The 12,588-nt window shown below is 42.9% G+C and overlaps 1 protein-coding gene across 6 annotated transcripts in view; it reads left to right on the top strand.

The window, feature by feature from the left end:
• The first annotated feature begins 358 nt into the window (after positions 1-358).
• ctps1b (CTP synthase 1b) overlaps positions 359-12,588 on the top strand; it is a 63,283-nt gene continuing 51,053 nt past the window's right edge. For 3 of the 6 annotated variants that reach the window (XM_072547987.1, XM_072547983.1, XM_072547982.1), the window contains exons 1-2: positions 449-576; positions 5,168-5,347. In XM_072547987.1, the coding sequence (XP_072404088.1) occupies positions 501-576; positions 5,168-5,347 (256 nt within the window). In that variant the 5' untranslated portion in view covers positions 449-500. Of the gene's footprint in view, positions 577-1,431; positions 1,800-5,167; positions 5,348-12,588 lie in introns of those variants that run through there. The other 3 variants (XM_072547985.1, XM_072547984.1, XM_072547986.1) reach the window with 3 other exon arrangements.

Genomic DNA, 12,588 nt, shown 5'->3' with positions numbered 1-12,588 from the left:
AACCTTTTCGACTCTGACTCTCCGCCACCCGCGGTCCTCCCTTTCTCTTCGTGGGTCTTGTGGTCTAGCAGCATCCGTGGAGAGAAAGCGGAGTGGACCTTTTGGGAGGGGGGGGGGGTGGAAGAGTCGAGTGACCCTTTGTCAGAGTTGTGAGGGAGGGTCACTCAACCCCTCAAAGCTACCTCTGCCCGGATCTGCTGAGTTTCTCCAGCGCTTTCTGGTTTTGTTTGGGGGATTTCCAGCACCCCCTTGGTTTTGTGTCTGTGTGTGTCTTTTGATCCCTCCAAAGACTGGGGCAGTAACATTTTAGGACGGAAAATGTTTTGAGTTTTGCAGCAGCTGTGAGCAAATTTTTTTTTAAAAAAAAGCCCCTGACTGAGAGTGGAGCAGACACAGAGGCAGCCACTAGGAGCCTCTTTCTGTCCTGTGTCTCTGGTTGTATTGAGGGCCTGTTCTGGTTGCAGACAGGGACACGTGTGCCGGGTGAGTGTTGCAAACTGATGTTGCCAGTTTCAGGGAGAATTCTCCGCAATTTCCAGAGGCTGCGACTGACTCGCTGCAGCCGGGCTCAGGGCGGTGAGTGCCCGCGGGGCTCCGGCTGACCCTCTCCCTCCCCGCCACCCCCTTATTTTGGGGAAGAGGGACATCTTAAACCGGTTTTATTTCTTTTGCACCAGCGAGGCCCCGCTGCAATGGGAGAGAGCCCCGCTTCTTTTTAACGGAAGGCAGTTTCTGCCGCCAGGGACCGGGGCGGGTTTTTGTAGGAAAATCCCAGGCTCCGGCTCCGGCTCCTGGTCACTCTCCAGCTCCGGCCCCTGGTCACTCTCCGGCTCCGGCCCCTGGTCACTCTGCTGGACTGGATCCGGCCGCTGATTTTTTGGGGAATTGTCTTTTCGGGATTCCCCCGCTCACTCTGCGGCGTGGAGCCCAGGGTGATCTTAGAGATGTACTGGTGATTTTGGCGGGATCCCTGGTAATTTTTTGGGGGGAAATACACCCAGGTACATTCAGGATGATTATAGTGGATCCCAGGTGATTCCGGGTTGGTTTTAGTGGGATTTCAGGATGTTTTTTTTAGTGGATTTCTGGGTGCTTTTAGTAGATGATAGGTGATTTTTAGGGTGGCCTCTGTGGATTCCTGGTGGTTTCAGATATATTATGTGACTTCAGCACAGCTTTGAAGGGCTCCAACTCGTTGATTTTGGGGGTACTTAGGGATATTTTCCATTCAAACATTCTAATTTGTCAGTCAGATAACTGAGTCATCAACTGGGTGATGATAGTAAGCTGTCCTCCAGCTGGATTTTGTGAAAACAAATTAAGACCCATTTAATATTTGCTCATCCTAAATTGACTGGCCATAATTCAGCACTCTTTCACATGTACTCTTTATTTTAGCCTCTACTTTTTACTTATTCATTCATGAGATTTGTGTATCACTGGCTAGGCCAGTGTTAGTATGTCAGTAAAGGTACTCTGGCTTAAAATAGTCCAGTGCAAAACATGCTTTTTTTTCTGGAGTTGATACTGTAGTACAGCAGAGTGCAAGATTTCATAAAATCCTTACAGTGTGGGAGCAGACTATTCGGCCCATCAAGTCCACACTGGTCCACTGCAGACCATTCCACCCAGACCCAGTCCCTTACCTTATCCCTGTAACCCTGCATTTCCCGTGGCTAACCCACCTAACCTGTATATCCCTGGACACTATGGGGCAATTTAGCATGGAGAAAGTGAGGACTGCAGATGCTGGAGATCAGAGTTGAGAGTGTGGTGCTGGAAAAGAATCGATGTATCAGGTATAAGCTCTTCATCAGGATTTTAGCAGGCAAGTTAGCATGGCTAATCCACCTAAACTGCTCATTAGATTAGATTACTTACAGTGTGGAAACAGGCACTTCGGCCCAACAAGTCCACACCAGCCTGCCGAAGCGCAACACCCCCAGACCCATTCCTCTACATTTACCCCTTCACCTAACACTATGGGCAATTTAGCATGGCAAATTCACATAACCTGCACATTTTTGGACTGTGGGAGGAAATTGGAGCACCCGGAGGAAACCCACACAGACACAGGGAGAGTGTGCAAACTCCCGACAGTCAGTCGCTTGAGGCGGGAATTGAACCCGGGTCTCTGGCGCTGTGAGGCAGCAGTGCTAACCACTATGCCACCATGCCGCCCATATCTTTGGATTGTGCGAGGGAACGGGAGCACCCGACGGAAACCCATGCAGACACTGGGAGAACGTGCAAACTCATTACCTTGTCATGGATCTGCCTCAGTAATGAACAGCAATTAGTTGGCAGATTTGGTCCCAGCTCCATATTGATATGTTTCTGGTCACAACACCCGTTGATTGAAGAAAAGAAAATTGACGAATCATTGTATTCTTAAATCAATGCCATATTGAGTGGATAGGAGTGAACATCATAGATATAAACTCCCCTTTTGTCTGTCCACCTGTTACTTCAAAATTCTGACTGTTGTTTTTCAAAATTTTCCAAAGCCTTCCCCCTCCCCCACCATTATTGTACTCCCAACCTACAATCCTCCAATATCTCTGCACTCCAGTTTTAGCCTCTTCAAAATGTTCTGTTTTAATTTGGTCAGTTTGCCTTCATTGGTCAGTGCTTGAGTATAGGAGTTGAGACATCATGTTGTGGCTGTACAGGGGTGACCTTATAGAGGTTTATAAAATCATGAGTGGCACGGATTGGGTCAATAGCCAAGAACATTTTTTCCCAGGGCAGGGGAGCTCAGAACTAGAGGGCATAGGTTTACAATGAGAGGGGGAAGTTTTAAAAGGGGCCTAAGGGGCAACGTTTTCATGCAAACGGTGGTGCGTATATGGAATGAGCTATTAGAGGAAGTGATGGAGGCTAGTACCATTACAACATTTAAAAGGCATTTAGATGGGTATATAAATAGGAAGGGTTTAGAGGGATATGGGCCAAGTGCTGGCAACTGGGACTAGATTAATGGAGGATATCTGGTTGGCATGGACAAGTTGGACTGAAGGGTCAGTTTCAGTGCTGTGTTACTCTATTCTAATTGGTTAAATTGAACCATTTGTGGGCGGCATGGTGGCACAGTGGTTAACACGGGTTCAATTCCCGTCTCAGGCGACTGACTGTGTGGAGTTTGCACATTCTCCCCGTGTCTGCGTGGGTTTGCTCCGGGTGCTCCGGTTTCCTCCCACAATCCAAAGATGTGCAGGTCAGGTGAATTGGCCATGCTAAATTGCCCCATAGTATTAGGTAAGGGGTAAACGTAGGGGTCTGGGTGCGTTGAGCTTCGGTGGGTCAGTGTGGACTTGTTGGGCCGAAGGGCCTGTTTCCACACTATAAGTAATCTAATCTAATTAGTGACCATACCATCACATATCTGGGCCCTAAGTTCTGAAATCCTTCTCTAAGCATGACTGGATCCCACTTTCCAAAATGTCTTTCCATAAATATAACTCTCTGGCCAAGCTTTTGCTCACCTGTCCTTATACCTCCTTACCTGACTTGGTTTTGTCTTTGTTTTGCGACATTAAAGGTGCCAATACGGATATAAATTGTGTGTGTTTCCAGTTTAGAGGGAGGGAAGTGAGAAAATTGGAAATTGTTTTGTCCACCAAATTTTCTACACTTGAAACAATTTAGGGGTGCTGGGTGTTTTGCTTTTTTTAAAGACACTTCCTTGTTTAACATGGGGAGGCGTTCTTGAGTTGGCGCCTGGCTTTAGTGGTGTACAGGTCGGTGTACCAAACTACCACTGCACCCCCCCTTTGTCCACTGGTTTGGTGGTGTGGTTGGGGAGGGAGTGGAAGGCTGTGCATTGCGAGGGTGAGAGGTTGGAGTGGCTGAGAGGGATGGACAGGTTGAGGTGGTCAATGTCACGGCAGTAGTTAGAGATGAAGGTGAATAGCTGTTTTGTTGAGGCATTCCAAAGCACGTCAGAAAAAAGACTTGAAAAGTGAAGTCACTGTTGTGCTAAAAGAAAACAAGGAAGTCAATTGTCACACAGTAAGCTTCACAAGCAACAGTGAGTGAATAACCAGGTATTCTGCTTTTGTGGTGTTAACTAAGAATTAACTTAGGCCAGGAGACCTTCCTTGATCTTTTCTGAAGAGTACCATGGGATCTTGCACCTGCATCTGAGAGAGAGATCAGGGGTCTTTGTTTTAAGATTTCATCAGCACGACCAAGAATGTACCCGGGAAAGTGGAGCTTTAGCTCTGAGCTCATCAACTCACAAATGGGTTCAGAGATCCAAATGCCCTACCTCCACTTTTGCTTCTGTAACTTACCGTCTTATCAGAAAACTGTTGTTTCTTTAGTTCAGCATTTCTTCAGTGGTGCACTGAAATACCAGCTTAGATCATGTCCTGAAAATTAAAATGCTTGTAATTATGACAGAAACTGAGCAGAAGCAAATATTTTGCATGATTTCCTTTTTCCTGAACACCAGAATCATCTGAGACTTTGTGAGAAAGCTATAATTTTGAGAGTCCAGATCTGAAATGTATAGCAGAATGAAATGAAAATGTAGATGGAAATCTATTTTAGTGCTGTTGCATTACATCAGATTTTTTTATTCCTTCTACAAATATAAGGCGAGAATGATTCAGAAACATAAGAAAATAGAAACAACAGTCGAACCATTAGATCTATGAGCCTGGTCCACCATTCAATATAGTATCCAACCCAGTATAGTTTCCACTTTCACCTATATCCTTCATCCCTTACAATATCTGACTCTTTCTTGAAAACAATCAGTGTTTTGGCGTTAGCTGATTCCTGTGACAGTGAATTCCACAAGCTTATCACTGTCTGGGTGAACAAAGTTTTCCTCATTTCTGTCTGAAATAGCCTACCCCGTCTCTTTATCCCAGGTTCTAGACTCCCTGGTCATCAGGACTTTCTGCCTTTACCCTGTCCAGTCCTGTTAGAATTTGAAAGAAACCACCCCATAATTTTCCTAAACTCCAGCAAACATAGTCCTAACCATTCCAATTTTTCATTATACATCTGCCCTGCCATCCCAGGCATCTGTCTGGTAAACCTTCATTGCACACCCTCCACAGAGCTAGAATTGAATATGTTACTGATTATTGTTGTGTGTTGAATTTTGCTAAGAGCTGATGGCTCATGTTGTTCTTTGTTTTTGTGTGCTGTCTAGAGACCAAAAGACAAATGAAGTACATTTTGGTGACTGGCGGTGTGATCTCAGGGATTGGCAAAGGCATAATTGCCAGCAGCATTGGAACCATCCTGAAGTCTTGTGGGCTCCATGTCACCTCAATCAAAATCGACCCGTACATTAATATTGACGCCGGAACATTCTCCCCATATGAACACGGTAAAGGATTTTGGACCCTGATTGTACATCCTTCCCTAATCTGAAAGCTGAATTCTGTGCTCTATTTTTCCTGAAATAGTTAGAAGTGTTTAAGCAGTCGTTTATTCTTCAAGTGGTGATTTTTAATGGTGGTAAAATCACAATTATAGAAGTTATGCAGTCCTCTAATTACAAAAGCAGGTCAGATGGTGGGAATTCTGAAGTGAGTAACTCGCCTCCTGACTCCCCAAAGTTTGTCTGCTATCTACAAGGCATGGGTCAAGATTGTGATGGAATACTCCCCACTTGTCTGGATGGATGCAGCTCTAACAACACTCCGGAAGCTTGACATCATCCAGGAGAAAGCCGGCCAATTGATTGACCCCCAAATGCATCATTTTCAACAATAATTCTTTCCATCTCTGACATGCGTTGGAAACAGTGCGTATCAGTTACAAGACATACCACACCAACCGTCACCCAATCCAGGGCAGTTAGAGATGGGCAATAAATTCTTACTGAACAAGCAAAACCCATTTCCTGTGAATGTGTAAATTACAAAGTCAAAAAAGGTAACAACTAACTGCGGTTATAATGCTTATGGAGTCATACGACACGGCAACAGACCTTCCAGTCTAAATGGTCCACGCTGACCATGTTCCCAAAGTAAACTAATCCCACCTGCATACATTTGGCCATATCCCTCTAAACTTTTTCTCTTCATGTACTTACCTATTATATGTTGTACATTCATCACTTCCTCTAGCAGTTCACGCCACACACGAACCACTCTGTTTAATAAAATAAAGATCCTCCTCATGTCCTTTTTAAATCTTTCTCCTCTCACCTTAAAAGTAAGCCTTCTAGTTTTGTACTCCCACACCTAGGGAAATGCCCTTTGCTCTTCACCTTATCTATGCCCCTCATGATTTTATAAATCTCTATAAGGTCACCTCTTGACATACTCCTGCAGTCCAGCGAAAAAATTCCCAACCTATTTTTATAATTCAAACCCTCCATTTCTGGCAACAGCGTCATAAATCTTTTCTGAACTCTCTTCAATTTAATAACATCCTTCCTAAAACAGATCAACCAGAATCTCATGTGATATAACTGTACTAATTTTCAAAGACTTTACTAAAATCCAAGTGCATAATGTCTACCGCTTTGCCCTCATCAATCATCTTGGTTACTTCCTCAACAAACTCCAATCAAGTTTGGAGGTAGTATGGGCTGAAGTCAGAAATAGGAAAGGCGCAGTCACCTTGTTGGGTGTTTACTATAGGCCCCCCAATAGCAGCAGAGATGTGGAGAAACAGATTGGGAAACAGATTTTGGAAAGGTGCAGAAGCCACAGGGTCGTAGTCATGGGCGACTTCAACTTCCCAAATATTGATTGGAAGCTCTTTAGGTCAAGTAGATTGGATGGGGCGGCGTTTGTGCAGTGTGTCCAGGAAGCATTTCTAACTCAGTATGTAGATTGTCCAACCAGAGGGGAGGCCATATTGGATTTGGTACTCGGTAATGAACCGGGACAAGTGATGGGCTTGTTAGTGGGTGAACATTTTGGTGATGGTGACCACAATTCTGTGACTTTCACCTTGGTTATGGAGAGAGATAGGTGCGCACAACAAGGTAGATTTTACAATTGGGGGAAGGGAAATTACGATGCTGTAAGACAGGATTTGAGGAGCATAAGTTGGGAGCATAGGCTGTCAGGGAAGGATGCAGTGGAAATGTGGAACTTTTTCAAGGAGCAGATACGACGTGTCCTTGATATGTATGTACCTATCAGGCAGGAAAGAAATGATCGTGTGAGGGAGCCTTGGTTGACGAGGGAGGTTGAATGTCTAGTAAATAGGAAGAAGGAGGCTTACATAAGGTTGAGGAAACAGGGTTCAGACAGAGCAGTGGAGGGATACAGGATAGCCAGAAGGGACCTGAAGAAAGGGATTAGGAGAGCTAAGAGAGGGCATGAAAAATCCTTGGCGGATAGGATCAAGGATAACCCAAAGGCATTTTATGCGTATGTGAGAAACCTGAGAATGACGAGAACGAGGGTAGGTCCGATCAAGGACAGTAGTGGGAGACTGTGTATTCAGTCGGAAGAGATAGGAGAGGTCTTGAACAAGTACTTCTCTTCAGTATTTACGAACGAGAGGGACCGTATTGTTGAGGAGGAGAGTGTGAAACGGACTGGTAAGTTAGAAGAGATACTTGTTAGAAAGGAAGATGTGTTGGACATTTTGAACAACTTGAGGATAGACAAGTCCCCCAGGCCTGACGGGATATATCCTAGGATTATGTGGGAAGCAAGAGAGGAAATTGCAGTACCGTTGACAATGATCTTCTCGTCTTCACTGTCAACAGGGGTGGTACCAGGGGACTGGAGAGTAGCAAATGTTGTGCCCCTGTTCAAAAAAAGGGAATAGGGATAACCCTGGGAATTACAGACCAGTTAGTCTTACTTCTATGGTAGGCAAAGTAATAGAAAGGGTACTGAGGGATAAGATTTATGAGTATCTGGAAAGACACTGCTTGATTAGGGACAGCCAGCACGGATTTGTGAAGGGTAGGTCTTGCCTTACAATTCTTATTGAATTCTTCGAGGAGGTGACCAAGCATGTGGATGAGGGTAGAGCAGTGGATGTAGTGTACATGGATTTTAGTAAGGCATTTGATAAGGTTCCCCATGGTAGGCTTATGCGGAAAGTCAGGAGGCATGGGATAGAGGGAAATTTGGCCAATTGGATAGAAAACTGGCTAACCGGTCGAAGTCAGAGAGTGGTGGTAGATGGTAAATATTCAGCCTGGAGCCCAGTTACAAGTGGAGTTCCACAGGGATCAGTTCTGGGTCCTCTGCTGTTTGTAATTTTTATTAATGACTTAGATGAGGGAGTCGAAGGGTGGGTCAGTAAATTTGCAGATGATACGAAGATAGGTGGAGTTGTGGACAGTGAGGAGGGCATTTGTCGTTTGCAAAGGGACTTAGATATGATGCAGAGCTGGGCTGAGGAGTGGCAGATGGAGTTCAACCCTGCCAAGTGTGAGGTTGTCCATTTTGGAAGAACAAATAAGAATGCGGAATAGAGGGTTAATGGTAGGGTTCTTAGTCAGGTGGAGTAACAGAGGGATCTTGGGGTCTATGTACATAGATCTTTGAAAGTTGCCACTCAGGTGGATAGAGTTTGTAAGAAGGCCTATGGTGTATTATTGTTCATTAGCAGAGGGATTGAATTCAAGAGTCGTGAAGTGATGTTGCAGCTGTACAGGACTTTGGTTAGGCCACATTTGGAGTACTGTGTGCAGTTCTGGTCGCCTCACTTTAGGAAAGATGTGGAAGCTTTGGAGAGGGTGCAGAGAAGATTTACCAGGATGTTGCCTGGAATGGAGAATAGGTCGTACGAGGATAGGTTGAGAGTTCTCGGCCTTTTCTCGTTGGAACGGCGAAGGATGATGGGTGACTTGATAGAGGTTTATAAGATGATCAGGGGAATAGATAGAGTAGACAGTCAGAAACTTTTTCCCTGGGTACAACAGAGTGTTACAAGGGGACATAAATTTAAGGTGAAGTGTGGAAGGTATAGGGGAGATGTCAGGGGTGGGTTCTTTACCCAGAGAGTGGTGGGGGCATGGAATGCGCTGCTCGTGGGAGTGGTAGAGTCAGAATCATTGGCGACCTTTAAACTGCATTTGGATAGGTACATGGATGGGTGCTTAATCTAGGATAGAAGTTTGGCACAACATCGTGGGCTGAAGGGCCTGTTCTGTGCTGTATTGTTCTATGTTCTATAAGTTTGTCAAATGATTTCTCTCGCACAAAACCATGCTGACTATCCCTAATCATGCCTTGCCTTTCCAAATGCATAGAAATCCTATCTTTCAGAATCACCTCCAACAACATACCCAACAGACTCACAGGTCTATCATTCCCAGGCTTCTCCTTACAGCCTTTCTTAAACAAAGGCATAACATTAGACATTGCCCAGTCCTATGGCACCTCACCTGTGGTTATAGATGATATAAATATTTCTGCAAGAGACCACGCAATTTCTTCCCTATTCTCCCACAACGTATTGGGATATACTAGATCAGGCCATGGACGTTTATCCACTTTTATATTTTCTAAGACCTCCAGTACTTCCTCTTCTGTAATATGAACTTTTTTCAAATCATTAATATTTATTTCTTTGAGTCCTCTATCCTCCATTTCTTTCTCCACAATAAAAAATGATGCAAAATATTCATTTAATATCTCTCCCATCTCCTGAGGTTCAACATAAAGATGACCTCTTTGATCTTCAAGGGGCTCTACCCTCTCTCTAGTTGCTCTCTTGCTCTTAATGTATTTATTTGAACCCAGTTGTCTATATCTAGTACATGATCCTTTTTTATTCTTGTCTAGAATCTCAATATCTTTATTCATTCATTGTTCGCTAATCCAACCAGCCTGACCTTTCACTCTAACAAGAACATAATGACTTTGAACTCTCGTTGTCACACTTTTAAAAGCCTCCCACTTATCAAACGTCCCTTCACCTGTGAACAGTCTACTGCAATCAACTTCTGAAAGTTCTTGTCTCAAGCATTAAAATTTGCTTTACTCCAATTAAAAACTTTTAATTTTATGGAAGACTTATCCTTTTCCATAACTACTTAAAAACAAATAGAATTATGATCACTGGACCTAAAATGTTCTCCTACTATCACTTCAGTCACTTGCCCTGTCTTAATACCCAAGCGAAGGTCAACCTTTGCTCCTTCTCTTGTAGGAATGTTTACATATTGGTAAAGAAAATTTTCTGGAACACTTTTAACAAATTCTTCACCATCCACACACTTAACACTAATTCTAGCCAATGTTTGGAAAATTAAAATCACTTAATATTATAACCTTATTATTACATACATGTGAGATCTCTCTACATATTTGTTCCTCAATTTCCCTCTGACTATTGTGGGGCTTATAGTACAATCTCATCAACATGATCATTCCTTTCTTACTTCTGAGTTCAAACTATATATTTTCACTGGATGATTTTTCAGAAATATCTTCTGTAGTTAGAGCAATAATATTTTCCTTAATAAAAATCACTCTTCCCCCTTCTTTTGCCTCTCTTTCTATCATACCTATAGCATCTGAAACCCTGGAACATTGAGCTGCCAGTCCTATGCATCCCTCAGATAGGTTTCCGTAACAGCTATGGCGTCCCAATCCCATATATAGCATAATGTTGCACCTATCATTCAGGGAATGCTATGCTACATAGCATTGCAGGATTAAGGCAATTTGTAGAGTATCTCACATGCAGTCTTGTTAGACTAATAAATACAAGGTTAATTAATGATATATTATCTAGGGTGGGTCAGTTAGCTCAGTTTGCTGGATGGCAGGTTTACAATATAGGGTAATGCTAACAGTGCAGGTTCAGTTCTTGTATCAGCTGAGGTTACCATGAAGATATTGACTTTGCCCCTCATCTTTGGGTTAAACTATTACCAGTTGGCTCTCTCTCCACTGAGAAAGCAATCCAATAGTCCTCTGGTAGTCTGGCAACTTTCCTTTTAATATACTGGTGGGCAGATGATTGTGATGCTCTAGCTTTTTGGAAAATGACATGAGAAGGATAGTTTCAAGTGATAGTGATATAGGGAACTGGGACAGTCCATTCTCATACAGCAAACCTCCACAAACATCTTGGAGTTCATGACCTAATGATCCGCTGATAATGTTGTTTGAAGTGTTAATATTGGTTGAGAGACCTTTAACTGATCTGGATGACAGTAGTGACTGAAGCTAATCCAGTATCATGTGATATGATTTAAGTTGCAGTATAATTCAAAGAGCATCTCACTGCCCACGAATCTAAGTGCATGTGCTGGCAGGTATAGCTAATAAAGTATTGTTTAGCCTGTCTGACAAGTCACACCCACAGGCATAAGAGACAAAGTCAAAACTTGTTTTGCAACTTTCCAAAAGACATGCAATTTTTTTTCTCTCTTTCCCATCCAATGCCACAACTCTATTTTATCAGAACAATATATAATTCCTGAAAGTAGTGTTCTCAAAGTATGTACAGAATTTCATATATACAAGGAGCAGGATTAGGTTATTCAGCCTCTCCAGCCTGCTTTGCCATTTCTTAAGGTCCTGGCTGACCTGAATGTAATTTCAAATCCACGCTCCTGCCTACCTTGATAAACTTTCACCACCTTGGTTTAACAAGGATCTCCACCTCTAATTTAAAAATATTCAAAGACTCTGCATCCACTATTTTTGAGGAAGAGAGATTAAAAGACTCATCATCCTCTGTGAGAAAAATATTTACCTCCTCTCCATTTTAAATGGATTTAAAAATAAGGGTTATTTATTTTTAAGCAGTGATCCCTAGTTTGTGGATTCACCCGTAGGAGGAAACATTCTCTCCATATCTATGTTCTCAAAACCTCTTCGATCTTATGTTTCAATCAATTTGCCTCTTACTTCTTTGAACCCAGTGGATACAAGCCTAGACTATCCAACCTTTCCTCATAAAACAATCTGCCCATTCCAAGTATTATTCCAGTAAACCTTTTCCAAACTGATTCCAGCACTTTCATCCTGTCTTAAATAAGATATCTGAGACTGTACACCATTCTGCAGATGTTGTCCTGTATAACGGACGCATTACCTTTTGTACTAAATTCCCGTTGGAATAAGTAATGACATTTTATTAACTTTCTTAGTTATTTGTTGTACGTACACATTAACCTTTTGTGATTCATGAACCAGGATGCCCAGATCCCTCTACTTCTTAGATTTGTGCAAATCCTTGCTAGTCAGGTAATACGCGTTTTTATATTCTTCCTGCCAAACTGGACACCCTTCCACGTTATCCTGTATTTGCCACATCTTTGCCCACTTGCTTAACATCTGTGCATCTATTTGTAGCTTCCTTATGTCTTCTTTGTAATCTACTTTCTGACCCTGTTTGTTTCTTCAACAAATTTGGTAAGGATGTGTTCGGTTTCTTCATCAAGTGTTTTATATACATTTTATATACATCCTAGCTCCGATTCCCTACAGCACACGATTTGTTATACCTTGTCAACCAGAAAAATTCGCACTTGCAGTTACTGCCTGCGAGCTAGTATTCTCTCTCTGCAATGTGCTACCCCCAACATCATGAGCTTTAATTTTCAATTATAACCTTTGACATGGCACTTTATCAAATGTCTTCTCGAAACCTAGGTCCTGGAAATCCAATGGTTCCCTTTTATTT

The sequence above is a fragment of the Chiloscyllium punctatum genome, chromosome 27 (genome assembly GCF_047496795.1).
Source record: "Chiloscyllium punctatum isolate Juve2018m chromosome 27, sChiPun1.3, whole genome shotgun sequence".
NCBI classification, from domain to species: domain Eukaryota; kingdom Metazoa; phylum Chordata; class Chondrichthyes; order Orectolobiformes; family Hemiscylliidae; genus Chiloscyllium; species Chiloscyllium punctatum.
Note: the sequence above shows the minus strand (reverse complement) of the source record. Positions and strands in the feature narration are given on the sequence as shown.